Raw genomic sequence first — 21,757 nt, forward strand, 5'->3', positions numbered from 1 at the left:
ACGGCACGGGATAAAATACCACCAGTATGTGGACGATACACAGCTGTATCTGTCCTCCCCGTGCCAACTCAATGAAGCGATGGATGTGATGAGCCAGGGCCTTGAGGCGGTTAGAGACTGGATGGGGGTTAACAAGCTTGTACTCAATCCAGATAAGACCGAGTGGCTGCTGTGCTTCCCTCCCACTAATTGGCCAAGTGTTCCATCTCTCAGGCTGGGGGGTCAAATAGTACGCCCCTCAGATAGGGTCCGCAACTTGGGTGTCCTCCTGGACCCACAGCTAACTTTTGAACATCATTTGTCAGCTGTGACCAGGGGGGCATTTGCCCAGGTTCGCCTGGTGCACCAGTTGCGTCCCTACCTGAACCGGGAGGCTCTCACAACAGTCACTCGTGCCCTTGTGACCTCTAGGCTGGAGTACTGCAACGTGCTCTACATGGGGCTGCCCTTGAAGAGTATTCGGCGACTTCAGCTTGTCCAGAATGCAGCCGCGTGAGCGATCATGGGTGCACCTCGTTTCACCCACGTAACACCTATCCTCCGCGAGCTGCACTGGCTGCCTGTTGATCTCCGGGTGCGCTTCAAGGTGCTAGTTGTCACCTACAAAGCCCTTCATGGTATTGGATCTGGGTACTTGAGAGACCGCCTACTGCCAATTACCTCCACTAGACCAATAAGATCCCATAGATTAGGCCTCCTCCGAATTCCATCAGCCGGCCAATGTCGACTGGCAACTACCCGGAGGAGAGCCTTCTCGGTGGCTGCTCTGACCCTCTGGAACGAACTCCCCGTGGAGATTCGTACCCTCACCACCCTCCAGACCTTCCGCATAGCCCTTAAAGCCTGGCTGTTCCGACAGGCCTGGGGCTAAAGACTTCAACCCCACTCGAATGGTATGACTGTTGTGCTTTTTAACGGTGTATTGTCTTCATGTTTGTAACTTGTCTATTCCTCCCTTCCCTTGAATTGTGAGCCGCCCTGAGTCCCTCCAGGGAAAAGGGCGGCATACAAATAAAGTAAAATCTAAAAATAAAAATCTAATCTGAAGCCTGTAGAATCCAACAGGATTCGTAGAGGCTGCAAATCCTTAGAAAACCTGAAAGGGAAAAAGCAAAAAACCTAAGTCTTCCTAGGTGAGGGAGAGTCAGGAAAACACTCCTTCTGGGTGGAGTCTGAGGTTAATCTGGGGGAGCAGAAGGAGGATCGGAGGTGTGGCCTCAAAAGATTACCTCAGACTCCAGGGCAAAAGGGTTGGGTTAATACCCATGTGTTACTCCTCCCACACCTCACTCTGGAAACTCACCATTTTCTGGTTTCCAGTTGATCAAATTTCTGCTGGATGTTCAAAGTCATTGAAGCAGCTTTCAGTTAAATCAGAGTGACTCAACCTGACACCATCCAGATGGGTAGGACTCCCGCTCCCATTATTCCTCAAAAGCCAATTAGAATGACGGGGAGGGCGCTACCAGCCCAACAGTGTTGTTTCCGCAAAGAAGACTCCACTTGTCTCTTCTCCTGGGTCAGCCTGTCAGTTCAGAAAATTTTTGGAACTACCCAGTGATGTTTTTCATGCTGTTTTTTTTAAATTTGTGCTGGTTTAAGGCCCTGATAAAGATGATTGGAGCCAAGCCCTACATAGATTGCCCAGAAGCTGCAGATCTGTCGTCTTCATTCTCTTTTAGGGGGACTCCAATGAACCTGAATCTAAAAATGGGTCGAGGCTACGGAGCACCAGCCTCAGGTATGAATGGAGCTTTATTTTCTGTTATCTTTTTTTCTTTGGGCAAACAAATGTTTTATTCTGAATTAATATTCAATACAATCAAAATGGCATGTAAGCCTATCTCAGACCATATCAGGCTTTGTAACATATGCTATTAATTAATTAGGCCTATTTAATTAGCATGCTGACTCTCTTCTTTCCTTCCCTCCTTCCTTCATGTCCTTTTCCTTCCTTCCTGCCTTCCTGCCTGCCTTCCTTCCTTCCTTCCTTGCCTCTGCTTGCCATTGTTTTCTCCATGGAGCAAAACAATGTATTGTGTTGAGAAAGACCCACTCAAAGAAAGCTGTTTTATTTGCAAATGGGCAGAACTCAGGAGCTGAAACTAAATTTATCCAGGAAGAGATTTATCTTTTTTGGAGTTGCCGTTTCCTCACCCTGGGAACAGCTCCGCCGTCTGCCTTCAGCACTAACCACCTGCTTTCCTTTCTTCAAAGCCAAGTCGCAGCCTAAAGGTATTGATTTAGAGGCTTCGGGGAATGTTAACGGCTTGCCAGTAATCGAGGTGGATTTAGAATCGTTTGAAGACAAACCATGGAGGAAACCAGGTGGGGCCTCAAAGTTTCTTGTGGTAAATATGTTCAACGGCTTTCTCTCCCCCCCCCCCCGCAATTTGGTTTGGTTTGACCCGGCATCACCAGTCCTTGATGCAGAGAGGTGGGGCAGGTGGATACAGCCTGCAGTTTATGGGCCTGCTCTCCATAATGTGGTGCGATGAAATCTAAGAGCAGCACTATCGTTTTGGAAATGGGGAGATCTTTTTCTGTCGGTTCACTTGGGGTTGGATAAATGGAGTCCTTGCGGATTTTACTCCGCTAGTCATTGCTGGCTCTAGGGGGCGCTGCTCATCTCCGTTTCAAGGCCATTGAGCCAGTGCTGTCCAAAAACATTTCTGTGGTCATGTGGCCGGCATGATTCACAGAGCCCTGTTACCTTCCCATTGAAGTGGTACCTATTTATCTACTTGCATTTGTATGCTAGATTGGCAGGAGCTGGAGCAAGGACGGGAGCTCACCCTGTCATGTGGTGCTCGGGTCTCGAACCTGGGCTGCTGCCTTTCCAGCCAACAAACCCAGCGTCTTAACCACTGAGCGATCCCGCTGCTCCTTGGGGTTGGAGAGCTCAGCTCAATCAGGGATGGGCTTTTTAATCATTGTAGCTCAGCCTCTGAGTTTTGCCTCCCTATTTTCAGATAGTGTCATACAGATAATTTCTCCTGGCTTTTTTTTCTTTTTTCTCCTCATTTAGAAACTGAAATGAGGATAACCTTGAGGAAGAGGAGGAAGAGGAGGAAGAGCCTCAGAGAAGAAAAATCTGAGTCCAAACCAAAAGTGGAATTGGAGAGAGTCTTAGACTGGGACACCACCATCACCCCTGCCCTGTTTTTCTCTTGAATATGAATGCATGGGGGGGAGAGGGACATTTAAAGTTGCAAGATTGATGTACTTTTGAGGTAGACCCGTCAGGCTTCAAAGCAAGAATGACACATAGTAATTCTTCCAAGCTGTGTTCTTTATTATTTTCACACCTATAGACTAAATCTTGGCAGGCTCAGCCTAGAGACCATGCATGAAAGAAAGATGGTGAAGGCAGCCCCTCCCTAATAGCTCACAGAGTATATTGTAGATGCGGATTAAAGTAGATGCATGATCTCTAGCCTGAGTTGCCTCTTCCACTTCTGGAATAAATTCCCTTCCTCCTAGGGATCCCCCTCCTCACTACATTTCATCACCCCATTTGTGGACTCCCAAAATCCTTCAGGCATCATGTGTGGACTTCAGCTCCTAGAATTCCACAGTCCGCCTGTGTCAGGCTCAACACCACCTTTCCAGGCTGAGAGATTTATTGTTTTCATACCTACAGACCAAATTCTTGGCAGACTGAGGACTCTACTTTCTGCATCTACAATATATTCTGGGAACTGTTAGGGAGAGGCTGCCTTCACCCTCTTTCTTTGACACATGTTCTCTGCACTGAGTTTGCCTCTTCCTCTCTGGAATCAATCCCCTCCCTCCTGGGAATCCTCCTCACCACGTTCCATCACAAGTTCAGACTGGAACATGGAAGAGATGAATACTAAATCTACTTTTACTATAGACTCTGGCCACTCTCCGTGTGTCTCCCTCTCCCTTCCTTTCTCCTAAACAGAACTAAGGAGGATCCAGCCTGAGATGCTTTCTCAAATTACATTCCTGCTTTGGACTCAGATTTCTCTTATCTAACTTGCATGGCTTCCTCCTCGGAAGGTTATGCTGCCAGCCCTTACAGAAACAGATCTTGTTGGTGGATTTTTTTTTCCAAAGGGAATTCCAGAGAAAACATCTTGCTTGGAGTGTGGGGTTTTTGCACCTATCTAATCCAAAAAACCAAAAACATAGGCGTGAATGGGGTGTCTCCTGTTGCATAATCCTCTCTCTGGGGTCTGCGGCCTCTGTGGCTTCCTCCATTCCAGGGGTCTCCAAACTTGGCAACTTTAAGACTTCTGGACTTCAACTCCCAGAATTCCCCCAGCCAGTTATTTTTCTCAGCTCTGTTGTCATTTCAAACAGTGATTAAACAAATGGTTCTAAGTGGAGGACCACCTGTACAAACTCTGCCTGATTTGTAACCACGATTTGTGAACCTGCTTTGAATCCTAGTTTCAGCTATCATGGTTACAAACTGTCTTGTTGCATTGAAGATGGATGCCATTCAGATATTCACTAGTTTTCTTTGGGATTATTGCCATTAGCGTGTGTGTGTGTGTGTGTGTGTGTGTTCATACTCTAAATATATTTCACCATAAATGTTCCCAGATTTCAGGACCTTGAGAATGTTTAAAAGACGAAGCACCGCTTGTCACCTTCTACGAGCTGAAAGAACCCTTTTCATCTCACAATCGCCAACTAAATGGTGGTCCCACCCACTCTTGGGGGTTCTCTGATTTGTGGGCCACACAAACGTGTTGTGCTTGCATGTGGCCTGTAGACCACGACTCATGAAGATAACCAGGTGATCTTCAGCCTCCACAGGACTGAATGGAAGTGTCTGGTGGAAACAGAAGATAGAAATTATCCTTCAGCAAGATTTGGAGTGTTAAAAATTTCCACTCCTGGAAAAAATGAAAACCTTGTACTTGTGCTTAACTGTAGCCACAGCTAGTGCCAGTTTTGGTGAAATATGACAGCAGAGATAATTTGCAATAATGAAAAAGGTCATAAAAATTTCCCAAGAGTCATCAGAAGACAGAGAGTGTCTACCTATGTGGGAGAATGAGGTGGAGACCCGGAAGGACAAGTTCTTGAATATTCTCCAGATCATCTTTTATGATTTACTTCAACTAGGGAAGAGGTCTCCAAACTTGGCAACTTTAAGATTTATGGACTTCAACTCCCAGAATTCCCTAGCCAGCCATGAGTTGAAGTCCACAAGCCTTAAAGTTGCCAAGTTTGGAGATCCCTGAACTAGGGGTGTCCTATGCCAGCATCTCCTGGCTATTTTTCTTTTTTTCTTTCTGGTAACTTTTATTTCTTTTTAGTGGAGGAATCCCGAAAGAAGATTTCTCTGCTGCAAAAAGAAGTTGCTCCAAGCCATTGTTCCACTCTCTCTCTCTCTCTCTCTCTCTCTCTCTCTCTCTCTCTCTCTCTCTCTCTCTCTCTCTCTCTCTCTCTCTCTCTCTCTCTCTCTCTCTCTCTCTCTCTCTCTCTCTCTCTCTCTCTCTCACACACACACACACACACACACACACACACACACGCAAACACACCCACACACCCACACAGAGTTCTTTTTGCCGGAAGAGCTGGATTTCCTGGGAGACCCTTTTCGTCAACCCATTTCATTTCTTTCCAGGGGCCGACCTTTCCGATTATTTCAATTATGGGTTCAACGAGGAAACGTGGAAAGCCTATTGTGAAAAGCAGCGCCGGCTTCAGCTTGGCCTGGAGCCTTCGGTCCCCATCTGCACCGAGAACAAGATCACGGTAAAAGGCAGAGCTGGGAGACTGGTTTCTTTCAGACGCCTTGCTTCCCAAGGAAGTCAGCCACCTGCACGGGCTTGGAATGGTTGGGGGACGCAAAGGCTGTAATAATGCACAGGTAATCCTCGACTTACAACAGTCCGTTTAATGACCATTCAAAGTTGCAACGTCACCGAAAAAAGTGACTTATGACCATTTTTCACACTTAACGACCATTTCAGCATCCCCATGGTCAAAATTTGGATGCTTGGCAACTGATGGTTCCAGCGTCCCAAGGTCATGCGACTTTTTTGACGTTTTTATAAGTGAACTCAAAGAGGGAGCCCGATTTACTTAACAACCAGGTTACTAACTTAACAACTGCAGCCATTCACTTAAAAACGGAGGCAAGAAAGGTCGTAAAATAGGACAAAATTCAATTAACAAACGTTTCACCTAGCAATGGAAATGTTGGGCTCAATTATGGTCGTAAGTCAAGGATTACCTGTACAAGAACGTCCAAAAGGCAGTAAGTTGCTTCTACCCTTCTATGTTTCTGTGTACCAAACCACAACCAAACTTAAGATGCCTGGACTCCAAATTCCCAGAATTCCCCAGTCAACGTCTGGGAGTAGAAATCCACCCATCTCAAAGCAAGCTGGCTGGGAAATTCTGGGAGTTTGAAGTCCACACATATTAAAGCTGCTAAGATTAAAAAGCACTAAACTTTTGTCTCCTGTATTAAGATGTAGAGTTAGGGTTATCTTCTGTTCGCACAGTAGAAAAATGGATGGAAAGACTGATGGGTCCCCCAAGAGAGCAAAATTAATTGTTTCAGTCAGAGAAAAGATCATATCCAGCTTTGTGTTCGAGACAGAAAACAGTGAAATCTTAACTCTGGAATATGCCAATTAGATTAGTCATTGTTATAGAAATGGCTGGTATCTACTAAGAGTGTGAAGATACAAAATATTGTATTCTACTGTGCTGAAAAAAGTTGGAAGTTAGTGCTTTTCTTCCCCCCCCACCTTATCTTATACTTTGCCTTCCCTTTTCCTTTCCCATTTTCCTACCATCCTATTTTCATTTGTATTTTGTACTATGTTAATCTTAATTAAAAACAATAAAACCCTGAATGTACAGTTTTAAAAACTCAGTGGGCCACCTCTTGCGCTTTCCAAAGAAGACTTGGCAAATGGGTAGGTATAAAAATAGGTGAAGGCTTTTCAGTCCGATAGAAATAGCTAGCATGTGAACACAGAAAGCTCAGGAGTTCCAGATTAAAAATTAAACCCATCTGCATCCCTTCTGCAACAGATCCTAACCCCTCTCCACTTTAAGGTGCTTTATAAAGACAATCCTCGACATGACCACAACTGAGATCAGATTTTCCATTGTTAAGCAAGGCAGTTGTTAAGTGAGTCACAACCAACTTTATGACCTTTTACCACGGTTGTTAAGCAAATTGTTAAGTGAATCTGGCTTTTCCCCACTGACTTTGCTTGTCAGAAACTGCCTGGGAAAATCCCAGATGGCCACCAGGCGCCCCAGGACGCCACAACCATCATCTATACAGATAGTCCTCGTCCTACAACGGTTCATTTAGTGACTGTTCAAAGTTACAACGGCAATGAAAAAAGTGACTTATGACTGTTTTTCACATTTATGACCATTGCAGCATCTGGATGGTTGCATGATTAAAATTCAAATGCTTGGCAACTGACTCATGTTTATGACGGTTGCCTGTCCCAGAGTCATGCGATCCCCTTTTGTGACCTTCTGGCAAACGAAGTCAACGGGGAAGCCGGATTTATTTAGCAACCTTGTTAACTAACTTAACAACTGCAGTCTTGACAACTGTGCCGAGAAAGTTCCTAAAATGAGGCAAAACGCACTTAGCAACTGTCTCACTTAGAAACAGAGATTGTGGACTCCTTTGTGGTCATAAATCGAGGACTACCTGTATATGCCAATGGCCAAGTGCCCAAATTTCTGACCACTTGACTGTGGGGAAGCTGCAGTGGTGGTTGGGGTGAGTGTGCTGCTTATCCAAGTAGCTTTTTCAGTCCAGCTTCCTCTGAAGGAGCCTCTTGGCTAAGCAGCAAAAGGTTTCAGACCAAAAAAGAAAAGAAGTACAGTTACCACAACTCAGCTTCCAAATGGTTGTAGGTCACTTTTTAAACTTCCGATGTAGTTTCAAATTGTCGCTAAACGAATGGTTGCAAGTCAAGGACCAGCTGTGACGGTGGGGGGGGCGGCTGCAGAGAAGAATTCCATCTCCTGGAGAGGAGGAGGAGGAGGGTTGCTGAATCTCTCCATTTGAAGCCGACCCCTTCAGTTAGTGAAAAAAGGATGATTTCAATGGGAGGATAAGGGAAAACACCTCGGATTTCAAAGCTGGTCTTAGCACTGCAATGTTTTTTGTTTTGTTTTTAAGGTTCAACAAGGAAGAATCGGCAATGCCGAGAAGGAACCTGAGAACAATATCATCAAGATGGATTTTAAAACTGATTTTGTTGCCCTCGTTGGTGGAAGGATAAAAGCCGGACCTCCTCCAAACAGGTACTGAAGGGAGATATCTCAGGTGACTGTTTTTGAGAGCTTTTTGCTTTCTCAAGGGTTTGAAGCCTTTTTCTCAAGCTTCCTTATTTGCAAGATTTTCAGCAGCTTAAAGTACCCCATGAATTGTCTCAGCACCATGAACTTCTCCAGATGAAGGGATCTTAAGCTTCCAGGCAAAGGAGAATTCAGGGAAGGCCAGACCCATCTCATCCAGGGAAGACTGATCTAGATGGACACCCAGAGCAAATATGGTTCATTCCCAGGAACCCTGCAGATAGGTCAGATTCTAAAGCAATCTTAGTTCGTCAATCTTAGAAAGTTTAGGATGCATGGGCTGCAACTCCCAGAATGCCCCAGCCAGCCTTGCTGCAGGTCAGTTTTTGATGGTTTTTTTAAATAGTAAATTCTGCTTTATGGAGCTTTATCTATTTGGGAAGCAAATGCCCACAACATTGCACAAAAGAAATTTGAGTGTTAATGTATTGGAACTTAAGTTATCATCAAATTATGATGATCTACTGGTGGATTGTGTGCAGCATGCAGTTGTCACAACATGGGAGTTGAGTGTGTTTATGGCATCCATTACTCCAGGGATGAGCTGTGTTTCAGGAAGAACAATGGAATCAAGATCAGCTGCTGATGCTGAATGGGTCTTCTTTTGGAAACAGGAAACTGGGCGGGACAATCGACGTGATTGGCGGACAGGCTGGCACCATCCGGAGGGTGGAAGGAAGGCGGCGTGATAAACATGCCTCCGAAGAAAATCCCATTCAGGTAAGAACTGAAAAGGGGACCTCAGGTCTTGCACGCTCTTAGCTTTCAATCCAGATTAGACGTTCCTGATTGGGATAAGACCACACTTGGGACAGTGTAGCCATTTCTAGTCACCACAATATACAGTAAAAAAGATGTTGAGACCCTAGAAAGTGTGAAGAAAAGAGCAACAAAGATGATAAGGCATCTGGAGGCTAAATTATATGATGAATGCTTGAGGAAGCTGCTGTAAATTCTGTATTTTTTCGGAGTATAAGGCACTCCGAAGTATTAAAGGCACCTAACTTTTGGGGAGGAAAACAAGGGGGGGGGGGAATCTGCTTCTGCCTCCCAGCAATTTGCCTCTCAGCATTGGCCTAAAGCATGGGATCATCAGCTGTTTCAGGCTGCAAGGATTGCTATAGCCTATTGCAGCTTCCACAAGCCCCATTTTCCCCATTTGCTGCAAGGAGGTAAATTGCTGGGAGGCAGAGGCCAAAGGGTGGGGGACAGTGGGTGGGTGGGGCTACATTCAATGTATAATACGCACCCAAATTTTCACCCTCTTAGGGGGGGAAAAGGTGTGTCTCATACTCCAAAAAATACGGTTTGTCTAGTCCAACAAAGAAGAGGATCAAAATGCCTTTTGATTCATGGGGTATATTCATATCTATGCAGATAGTTACTTTAGTGTGGCAAGATTCTGCCGTAGGCAAGTAAGGTCTAACAAAGAGAAGGACCAGGGGTGATCTGATAGCAGCTCCCAATATATGAGAGGCTGCCACAGAGAGGAGGACATCAACCAATTCTCCAAAGCATCTGAAGCAGGATAAGAAGTAACGGGTGGAAGATTGTGAAAGAAAGATTCAACCTAGAACCTAAGGAGAAATTTCCTGACACGGAGAACCATTGGAATGGCTTGCCTCAAAAAATTGTGGGTGTTTCATCACTGAAGGTTTTTAAGAAAAAATTGGACAGCCATTTGCCTGAAAAGGTGTAAGGTCTCCTGCTTGAGCAGGGGGTTAGACTAGAAGTCCTCCAAGGTCCCTTCCAACTCTTGTTATTCTGTTACTCTATATCTTTGTATGCAAGGCTGGATTATCCTCCTCTTTATTCCATTTTAAAATGTTTCTCTTCTTTCAAACTACAGTGTGTCAAACATCAGCTGAAGATCTGTCTCAATATAGTTCATCCCAAAATCATAATTTCTGTAAATCTACCGGCATCTTTCATTTTGGTTTCCTCAAACTATAAATGATCTAACCATTGCTATAACTTGTTCTTTCTTTTAAATGCTGTTTTCAAATTGAGAGGGGATTGCTTCCTTCCCTCTCTCCACATTCTAGTTTTATAAATCTCCTGTAAATAAAATCTCATTACAGCACTATTTTTCCAGGAACCATGCTTGAAAAAGTATGTGAGTAATCTATAATTTCTAGTATTTCTTTCCTGAATCGATTGGACATATGTGACATCAATTAGGTGATGATGCAGAACTTCACCAACACATATCCCAAAAGAAAAATACCCCGTCTGAATAGTTTCATGTTTTTAAAGCAAGGGCACTGGGTCCGAACTGCACCAACTTGGATATTATTAATGAAACCTGGTGCGATTGAAGGTAAATTCATACATCCCAGGATAATGTTGCAGAATCCAATCTTAGTCCAGTTATTAAGACCAATGTTTATTCTTCCAAACTTTGGGGCTTATGATTGTTAAATGATTTAATAGTCAGCCATCAACTCCCTAATTAACAACTAAAAGATACCCCAACCAGGAACCACATAAATAGAACATAGAACAACAGAGTGGGAAGGGACTTTGGAGGTCTTGTAGTCCAACTCCCTTCACAAACAGGAAGCCCTAGACCATTCCAGATAAATGGCTGTCCAGTCTCTTCTTAAAAACTTCCATTGTCGGAGCACCCACAACTTCTGGAGAGAAGTTGTTCCACTGGTTGATTGTTCTTACTGTCAGGAAGTTTCTCCTTAGTTCTAGGTCACTTCTCTCCTTGATTAGTTTCATCCATCGCTTCTTTCCTGCCCTCTGGTGCTCTGGAGAATAGTTTGATCCCCTCCTGAGACCTTTAGTGCTGTGCAAGATCTCATCCTTATTTCAGTCCTGGAATATTTCTGCCTCTTGAGATGTTCTGGTAAAAAGAGGCAAATATTTGTAGCTCGGGGTTGAAATGAAGGATCCTGGCTGCTCTCTGAGCTTGGCTGTTTCCTTGCAGGTGCTTCGTGACCCAAACTAAGTAATATTATCAGTGAAGAGGCAGTCTTCATCTGGGGGTAGTCCTTGTGTCAGGATTCCAAATAGCATCCAAAAGTAAATCAGAGTCAAAGGCAAACGATTCCTCAAAGTTCCAATTTATTAAGAGAGCCATATTGGCACATCTGGAAAAACCCGAATCTGAAAATTTCAAGATCTTGCCGCCACACCTACAAGTCCATCACATGGTCCAATCTTCCACTGCCACGCTGGCAGCTTCCACCCATCCAGTTCCAGCCAGGTGTAGAGACAAAGGATGACCTTGACTTCCTAGAAAGAATTTTGTTATGGCTATATATCACCCAACTCCGTACAATCCCCCCCTCCCATTTTCCCACAATAGAAAATGCATAGTAGAATATTATAAAGTGTGGCAGGCCTGAAGTCCAAAAAGGAAAAGAAGGCTTGCAGGCCTGACACCTCAACTTATAACAGTTTGTTTAGTGATAGTTCAAAGTTACAACAGCATTGAAAAAAATACTTATGACCATTTTTCACACCTATGACCCTTACATCATCCCCATGGTCATGTGATCAAAATTCAGATGCTTGGCAATTGACTCATACTTACAGCGGTTGCAGTGTCCCATGGTCATATGACCCCCTTTTGTGACCTTCTGACAAGCAAAGTCAATAGACAAGACAGATTCATTTAACAACCATGTTACTAACTTATCAACTGCAGTGATTCACTTAACAATTGTGGCAAAGAAGGTTGTAAAATGGGGCAAAATTCACTTAACAAATGTTTTGCTTAGCAACAGAAATTTTGGGCTGAATTGCGGTCATAGGTCAAGGACTACCTGGCTTCAAAAACTTTCACTCTGCAGCAATGAAATCTGAACTCTGAAATAAATTAGGCAAACAAATGAATGGAGCTCTGAAACTTTGGAAGCCTAGTTCAGGGCCCACCGGCATTAGGCCTTCCAAGTCTCTTTCAGGGTTGATTTGGTTTGGTTGGGTTTTTTTTTAAGTCAAGCTGAATTCAACACGCAGGACCTCCTCCTCTCATCCAGGCTCCATTCCCATGATGTTGCAGCCTGATGCATTTCCTGCTTGGGGACTTGCTTTGACTAGGTTTCTTTTTTTCTGAAGTCCTAACCTGCTTATTCCTCTGTGCTCTCTACTGAAAGGTGCTTGGAGACCATGGGAGCAAAACTCAGCCTGCTCAGCCCCCTCAGCAACAGCCATTTGTGCCCCCGGCAGGCCCACCTCCGGCACTAAGTGGGCCTCCGCCCCACTTTCTCCATCCTCCTCCGCCACAAGTTGCCTCTGTCCCACCGCCTCTCCATCCTCCAGGTAGGTGTCCTGCTAGTGCAGATACTAAAACTGGAACTAGGACACAAAACGATCTTGGTCTTGAAGTCTGATTAGTTGAGCCAGAAGTCTGTTCTAGCAGACATTGGCAGGAGAATGGCCTTGGGGTTAACACTGGAGATACTCTTGCTTTTAAATTGCATGAGGAGGAGAAGGATTTGCTCCTTAGCTGAACTCCGTTTCTGCAGAGAAGATTGGAAAGAGGCCAGTCCAGAACAGGCAACAGGCAGCCTTGCCAATGGATTGCTTAGATTGGGATTAAAAGAGAAATTCTCCTTCAACTCAACTCCTGGGTCTCCATGGACTGTCATCCACCAAGAAGTGGTTTGATGTGGTCTCCTCCCATTTCTTATTGCTTCTATTTCCCTGGTTAGCTCACATCCCTAATATTACCTTGTGCTCCCCCACCTAAGGATTAAAGTTAGGTGAGATTATCTAAAGAAATAAGGAACGTTCCTCTTAACATTGTAAGGCACATCCACATGTAAGCATCAGAATGACTTCATCAGAATGTCCCCATTTTGATTTAGATTCACACATGTATATCTTTGTGATCTTTATCCTAGTTAATTTTAAACTGGATTTAAATGTGGCATGCAGTTCTTCTGTACCCAGGTAGGATAACCACCATTAGTTTCTTGGAAGTAAAGACTCTTCCCTAGAAAAGCACGGGAGAGCAATTTGCCCCAGTCTGAGCTACTTAGGATGCTGGATCAGCCATGCTGGGAGTTTTTGGATTGGAGCCCATGAGAGAAGGACCTTTTGCCCTTGTTTCCTCATTTGGGACAGCCAAGCCTTCTATACAGGGAGTCCTTGACTTCAACAGTTCATTTAGTGACTGTTTGAAGTTACAATGGCATTGAAAAAGTGATCATTTTTCAGACTTACGACTGTTGTAGCGTCCCCATGGTCATGTGATAAAAATTCAGATGCTTGTAAACTGACTTGTATTTATGACGGTTGCAATATCCCAGACGTCATATGATCACCTTTTGCAACCTTCTCACAAGCAAAGGCAATGGAAAAGTCAAATTCCCTTAACAACCACGTTACTGACTTAACAACTGCAGTGATTCACTTGACAACTGTGGCAAGAAAGGTCATAAAATAGAGCAAAACTCATTTAACAAATATCTCAGCAACAGAAATTTTGGGGTCAATTTATGGCCATAAGTCAAGGATTCTCTGCTAATTCTTCTCTGAAGCCACCAGAATGAAGTTGTTCTTCAGATGTTCCCGACCTGCCTTGATTAGATCTTTCTGATTTATTCTGCATGGGTCAATCAAGGGCTGCGTGTGGCATCCCCCCAAGGAAGGCACCAACCCCTGGCAACCAGATTCCTGTGTCCTGCTTAGCCCAGGTTTATCCCCTGTATGGTTCCCAGTTGAGAGAACTGGAGGAAGGTGCAATGTGGGGACTTGGGGCATCTGTGTGAAGTGATTCAGTTGCTGGAAGAAGATAGAAGGGAAAAGGTGGTCCCTAAAGAGAAAGGGCGTGTCACACAGCGGCCATCCTGTCTTCTAATGACTGTCACTCATGTCTTCTTATTGACAGGGCTGTTTCCTCCTCCTCCTCTGGCTCCTCCACCCGCTCTCTTGATTCCAACCCTGGATGGGTAAGTGAGAAGGAGATGGGCCCTCTGGCTGCAGGTCCAGGCCATTTGCTCAGCTTTTGAATCTGGATAGAGGTAGTCCTCGACTTACAACAGTTCATTTAGTGACCCTTCAAAGTTACAGTGGCACTGAAAAAAGTGACACGTGACCATTTTTCACACTTACGATGGTTGCAGCCTCCCCAGGGTTCATGTGATCAAAATTCAGACGCTTGGCAACTGCCTCCTATTTATGACGGTCGCTGTGTCCTGGGGCCACGTGATCCCCTTTTGTGACAACCAAAGTCAATGGGGAAGCCAGAATTGCTTAACAACTTATCAACTGCAGTGATTCACTTAACAACTGTGGCAAGAAATGTTGTAAAATGGGGCAAAACTCATTTAAATTTCTCGCTTAAGAAAATAAATTTTGGGCTCAATTGTGGTTGTAAGTCGAGGATTGCCTGTATTACTAAAACTCTTGCATCTGTAATCTTTAACTGAGTGAACCTGCACAGTAGGACAAAACTGTTTCCACTAAGGTTCTTCGGATGGGCTACCTGGCAGAAGGCCCCAACATCCAGGACTCCTGAGGAATTGAAATTTGGCATTTTTAAAAAAACACTTTATGACACAAAAATGATTATAAAGCAGTTTCTGGCATAATACAAAATGCTATAAAACATTTCCTCTGTTCTACTACCCATATTTGACTGTGCTGTATAGTCCGACCTCAGCTACTTTCAAGGCAGAGGCATCTACAAACATCTCCCTGAATTTTTAAGAACTTTTCCAGATCTTTTAGGAGCTCTCCATGATTGAAAGCATGGATGAATCTGGTCAGAAAATCTCTCTGAAACCATGACCCAGCAGGCCACGAGTTGTCTAGTTCACTCTTACCATCAGTGTGCGAAATCAGGCATTTTATAGAAGCCTTAGGAAATCTATAGGGTGCCAAAAATGGAGCATCAAAGTTAATATTACTAATTTTTCACACATTTCCTTGGTATTTCAGTGTATAGCATATTAAAATAACACAGACATTTCATACTTCGCCTGAAAGCATCATGCTGTCTGGGGAATTCTGGGAGTTGAAGTCCACATGTCTTAAAAGTTGCCAAGGTTGAGAAATACTGATGTGGTTGTATATATTGCACAATCATTGAATTGATTCTTGGCATCCATCCCTGATAAGCAGTGAATGCAAGAGCTTCCGGAAATGAAGAGCCATGCCATTCGGAATCAATGGAATAAATGACTGGCAAAATGGCTTTATAGGGAAATCCCAGGAGCCAAACATCCCTGGGTTAATCTGTCCACTGGAACCAGCATGTGGGTGAGAAGAACCGAGAAGTTGAAATAAAGATAGTCCCTAACTTACAATCACAACTGAGCTTAGAGAGCTTCATAAGGAAATTCCAGGCATTTGTGAGGAAACGTCTGGTTTTCTATAGAGTCTCCCAAGTGAGACGGCCCTTTTGCCTTCAGAGAAATGGCTGAAGAGCAATCACGGAGGCGTAGGCAAGGGCCATTGGGCTCTGCTTGAAAGATTCACACGGGCAACTTGGTTGTGAAGACCAGGATTTCTCCTCTGGCTTTATCTGCCCAGGTTTCTCTTTGTTCTTCAGTGCACGTAGTCCTCGACTTACAATTCATTTAGTGATCAACTGCACTGAAGAAAAGTGACTTATGACCAGTTTTTACATCTATAACTTGCAGCATCCCCATAATTACATGTTCAAAATTCGGGTGCTTGTCAAGTGGCGTGTATTTATGGCGGTTGAATTGTCCTGGGATCACAAGATCCTCTTTTGCAACTTTTTGACAAGCAAAGTCAAGAGGGAAGCCATATTTATGTAACAACCAAGCTATTAACTTAACAATTGCAGTGATTCACTTAACAACTGTGGGAAGAAAGGTCATAAAATGGAGCACAATTCACTTAACAACTGACTTGCTTAGCAATTGAGGCCTATCTTTATTTGAATTGCTCAGTCCTTCTCACCAACATGCTGGTCCCAGTGGATAGATTAACCAAGAGATGTTTGGTTAGGCAGTGGATAAAGAATACAGGGAACTATCATAGCAATAGCACTTATATACCGCTTCATAGAGTTTTATAGCCCTCTCTAAGCGGTTTACAGAGTCAGTCTCTTGCCCCCAACCACCTGGGTCCCCATCAGAAGGATGGAAGGCTGAGTCCACCTTGATCCAGTAAGAATCGAACTGCAGAACTGCTGGCAGCAGTCAGTCAGCAGAAGTATCCTGCAGTACTACATTCTAACCACTATGCCACCGCGGCTACTATAAGAAAGGAGTGTGTTGTTTACAGAGCTAATCCAGTTAGGAAGTGGAATTATCCTTTCCCTTCCTGATTTTACTTTTCAGCCTGAATTAATGATGGGAATTAGATGTTGCTAACCCTTCCTGTGTGTTGTCTCCCTCTCTCCCCAAAGCCAGCCTGCCAGCTACAGCAACCGGCAGCCACCTCCCTTCAGCTACAACTCCACAGGTGAGCCCCTCCGAGCCCTTGCAGCCGATAGGCGGAGTGGATTGTTGTTTTGCACAACCCACGATGGGTCACAAGGATGGGCCAGTTCAGCTCTTGGGGGTCAGCTCTGGACTCTTCTGTGATTGTCCTGCCTTGGCCGATGTTGGCAGCCCTCTCCTCCAAAGTAGAACATCCTGCAAGGCTGCCGAATGGGGGCCTTTTGGTCCTCTTTCTTTCTTCCCTCAGGGCTTCTCTTCAACACCATTGTTAAACTGGAGTTTTGTAATGATATTTTCTATGCGTGCAATTATCTCTTCCTCTCACACGTCAATGAATTCATTTGCAAGGATTTTCACCTTTCCACATATGCCTTATTCTTGTGACCTGAAAAAGACCCCAAATCCCATCCCAAATTGTGTTCCAATGGATCACCATTTAGTTTTCCCGACCCCCCTGTGTTATTGTAGGCACCTGTTTTCACGAACCGTCGGGAATTCGTGGAACTACACACACTCTTCATTCAAGCTAAAACCATTGTTTCTTTTCCAGCAGAAAAAGAGAAACGTCTGTGCAAAACAATTGCAAGTTATACATAGTTCTGTGCATTTCTATATGATTACTTTTCTGAATTGAGGAGTCACCTGTATGGGAAAAGTTACCACAAGGATTCCAGACTATGTCAAATAATATAGGACACTTCAATGATACTGATGTATACATAGAGATAACCGTATCACCTCCTGTAAGTCTAAATTTTCAAAGAGGTACCTTGACATCATGCTGAGAGCTTCTTGGCCTTCATCTTGAAGGACTTACTGGGGATCAGTGATATGGTGACTACCTTGACATTAGGAAGTATTTATTACAGTGTTCAGTGAGTGCCATATAGTTTAGCTGAATTCTTGTCAAGGACAGAACGACAAAAGCTCCAGGAAAGAAAGTTCTTAACATTTGCCATAGCGGGAACTATCATTAAGCAGGATTTGTGGCAAAAGGAGACACTGAGACATATTTTACCCTCAAGTGACACTTGGAACTGACAAACTATCTCTTTGGAAGCCAGGGGGAAGTGAGTAAATGCTTTAACTACCACTGCAATGGTAACAATGTTCTGCAGGACAAGAGGACTTTTGACATCAAGATAATGGAGCTTCTATAGGGGTGTAATAGTTCTCCCTCTTTGGCCTAAGGAAGACATTACTCATGATAGTTGCAACAGTCTGGGACAGGTTGGAGCTACTTATCCTAGCAGCTTTCCAAATATTTGAATGCTTCGGTTGTAAACATCCCCTTCATTTAAAACTAGTGTCAGGCCTGTGGGAAGATAGAAGTAGAAGATGCACATTCTTCCATGCCTCTTTTGTTCTGCCCAGTTCTGAAGGAATTTGATTAATGGACGGCCTATTTGCTTGAAAACAACATCCAAACCTCCTTTTAACTGCAACTGACCCCACTCAATCACTGTGCCTGGTCCTCAGCACCATAATTTAAGAAGGATTTGGTTGAAATGGAACAGCTGCAGAGAAGGACTTGAAGACATCAAGGGATTGAAGGACCTGGTCATGTTAATAGGAAACTTGCTTGAGTAGATGCTTGAATTTAAATTTCTGCCTGACTAGGAAAGCCCTTTCTGCTTTCAACTCCCAATTTGCTTAATGAGGGAGGACACACAAGCAAGAGGGATAAGAAAGCTTCTTTATTTGTTTCAGTGATTAAGGTTTAAAGGGAACTCAGTCTTTATGCTTCTAGTGAAAGGATCTCCAACCTTGACAACTTTAGGACTTGTGGACTATTCCTCAGCCATGCTAGTGTCTGAAGTGGGCAAAAAGATTCTTCCCTCTTGATGCTTTACAGAAGGCATTTCAAAATAACAGAGTTGGAAGGGACCTTGGAGGTCTTCTAGTCCAACCCCCTTCTTCTTCAGTGGTGGTGGGTGTTCCCCTTCTGTTACACTTGGTGTGAACCAGGAGTGAGATTAGTCTCAGAGCATTCTGGGCTTAAGAGATCAAGTTGATCGAAAGAGGTTTATTGATTATCCCGTACTTGACAATCCCAGGCAGCTCACAACATTCCATAAAATCAGAATAAATATAGCAATAGCACTTAAGACTTATATACCACTTAATGGTGCTTTACAGCCCTCTCTAAGTGGTTTACAGGGTCAGCCTGTTGCCCCCAACAATCTGGATCCTCATTTTACCGATCTTGGAAGGGTGGAAAGCTGAGTCAACCTTGAGCCTGGTGAGACTCGAACTGCCAAATGGCAGTCAGCCGGCAGTCAACATAAGTAGCCTGGAGGAATGCACTCTGACCACTGCGCCACTGTGGCTCATATATAACCCACAAAATCCCCCAATACCATTCTGTATCCTATCACAGCACTCCAGCCTCCCACCAATTCTATACGTTTAATTTTCCGGATTCATTTCCATCCTAGCCCGATGCCTGTGCAAAGAGCCAGGTTTTCACGCCCCTCCTAAAGGGCAAGAAGAGTTTGTCACCCTAAGAGCTCAGCCATAGTTGCCTGTCTTTATAATGAACATCTATAAGCAAACCACGTGAAGAGGTTGAGAACTAGGTCTCATCCACACAGCACCAAAGTCCCTCTTCACACCCTGAAGCTTATTTTCATTAGCCTTTGATTCAAATCCCCAGAGGCTGCACCATCAGGTGTGTTGAGTAGGACTATAGGTAGCCCTCGACTTACAACCATTCATTCAGGGACCGTTCAGTTACAGTGGCACTGAAAAAAGCAAACTATGAGCATTTTTCACACAACTTTCATCATCCCCAGAGTCATGTGATCAAAATTTGGCTGCTTGGCAACTGGGTCTTATTTGCAGCATCCAGGAGCACACCTTCTGGATCTCTTTGCAACCTTCTGACAAGCCAAGTCAATGGGGAAACCAGATTCACTTAATACTAACTTGGCAACTGCAATGGTTCATTTAACAACTGTGGCAAGAAAGGTTGCGAAATGAAGCAAAACTCACTTAACAACTGTCTTGCTTTGCAGCAGAAATCTGGGGCTCAGTTGTCATATATAGTGAATCCTAGGAGCAAGGATATGGTGATCACTTCAACAGTCTGGATGGCTGCCTCCCAACCTGACCGAGTGGATCGGGTGCTTTAAATGAAGCAGTGAGCCCCATGAAACCACACTTGGTTATTTTTAACCTTTTTTTCTTGAGAAAACAGAATCTGGAATCTATCCTGTTTTCCAACTGGGAAATCCCATCTGATCTTCCTTCACTTTAGACAGTGACATGCGGTGAGGTTTATGGCTGGTGATGCAGCAATTTTTTTTACTGTTTCAAATGTTTTATTCATTTTCATTTTCAATTTTGTACATTCACTTATATACTGAATATTTGCAATAATAATAATATAATAAAAAAAAAACCAACCTAAACACAACTCATCATAAACCCAACCTGTCGCTTTCATACACCCCTTCTTCTCCCCCTCCAACTTTCCTTTCTCCCTCCAACAATCACCCCTCCTACTTCCCTTTCCCCTCCTATCTTCCTTTCTCGCTTTCCTCACCCTCCTTCCCCTCTCATCCTCCTTACATTCCCCTCTTCCTCCCTCCTTACTTCTCCCTCTTCTTTTCCTCTACTTCTCACTTTGGTGCATTTCTCTATTCATTAATCTATTCAGTTACTAAAAATTGCGCTAAAAAGAAAAGAGAAGGAAAAAAAGAAAAAGAAAAAGAAAAAAAAGAGAAAAATAAAAAGAAAAGATAAGGAACAACAGTATACAAGTGTATTCTTCTTATTCTATATATTGAGACTATATCTCCACCCACCCACCCACCCCCAATGAACCCCCCTCCCTAATCCCCTCCGACTTCCCAGGTCCCACACCCGGCACCGTTCACTACCATTCACCTTCTAGAATATCTTATAATCAAATAGATTAACAATAATAATGAAAATAAAATAAAAAGAACACTCCGAAAAAGAAAAAAAAAGAAAAAAAAGAAAAAAAACAAAAATCTTTTGCATTATGCTCAGCCTCTCATCATTCTTAAAATTTAAACAGTATAGATCATTCCATTTATATTTTGTCTTCGTCCCTTGCTTCTTTGATATTTACCCCCATCTTCCTGTAGACTCTCCAAATAGCCTTTCTTAACCTTATATTCAGATAATAGTTTATACAAAAATCAATTTACCTTCAAATACAGAGCAGTCTAATCATACTTTCGCTACTCTTCTTCCTACCCCTCGTTTCTCATCTCCATTCCTCCCAAGCCAAAATTCCATAAGATTAGGATCTCGCTCTTCACTTTAAAATCCTGAGCTTTTTATGTTATACTTCAAGCATGTAAATCCGTAAAATGTGTGCCCAAAATCCATACCACTTCATTCAGTCCCAAGATCCCTTCATCGATATCCCGCTCCACCTTCCCTTCTGCCCCACTCCTCCCGACTCCATTCATCCCAAACCGCAATTCAAATAAATCTTGGTCTCCGCTTTCCTCACACCAGAAAACAATTCATGCGCAGTTTGGATTAAAATTCAAATAAGTCTTATAAAGATCCCATACAATATCTGTCCAAAATAAGCGATGCTTCTTTCCGTTCCTCATCGGTACACAGCTTTACCATTTCATACCAAACAGGAATCCTAAAATTTTAATCAATCCAAGAGTTTAAAAAGTATTTTAAAGACATCGCTGGATCTTTATTCTTTACTCTTCTGCCCTTCCGGAAAGAGAAGGCAACCCTCTGCCTTATAACCACGTGTCCCGCTGCTTTGAAGATATGGCTAAATCCTCAGTTTCCGCTCTTCTGCCTCTCCGGTAGGGGGAGAACAACTCCCTCCGTCTTGTAACCAAGTGAATTGCTGCTTGTCTTTCCTTCACCTTGTCTTTCCGCATTTCCGAGTGAGTCAGGAAGCCCCGCCTTCAGAGTTTTATAATAAAAGTCCCGAGCTTCCGAAACAGAATTGAGACGAAATCTTTGATTCTCGAATGTAACTGTGATTCCAACTGGAGCTTCCCATTTATACTGTATTTGATGGTTTCTAAGCTCTTGGGTTAAAA

At 43.7% G+C, this 21,757-nt stretch overlaps 1 protein-coding gene across 1 annotated transcript in view; it reads left to right on the forward strand.

Moving 5' to 3' along the window:
* LOC106555289 (uncharacterized) overlaps positions 1–21,757 on the forward strand; it is a 48,985-nt gene that overhangs the window by 16,651 nt on the left and 10,577 nt on the right. Inside the window, exons 5-12 of the mRNA XM_014074110.2 lie at positions 1,683–1,741; positions 2,218–2,328; positions 5,612–5,742; positions 8,156–8,280; positions 8,949–9,054; positions 12,441–12,606; positions 14,180–14,240; positions 16,673–16,728. Of these exons, the coding sequence (XP_013929585.2) occupies positions 1,683–1,741; positions 2,218–2,328; positions 5,612–5,742; positions 8,156–8,280; positions 8,949–9,054; positions 12,441–12,606; positions 14,180–14,240; positions 16,673–16,728 (815 nt within the window). The remainder of the gene's footprint in view (positions 1–1,682; positions 1,742–2,217; positions 2,329–5,611; positions 5,743–8,155; positions 8,281–8,948; positions 9,055–12,440; positions 12,607–14,179; positions 14,241–16,672; positions 16,729–21,757) is intronic.

Source organism: Thamnophis sirtalis, unplaced genomic scaffold (genome assembly GCF_051295495.1).
Source record: "Thamnophis sirtalis isolate CommonGarterSnake01/CBP01778 unplaced genomic scaffold, rThaSir2_p1.2 scaffold_13, whole genome shotgun sequence".
NCBI lineage: Eukaryota > Metazoa > Chordata > Lepidosauria > Squamata > Natricidae > Thamnophis > Thamnophis sirtalis.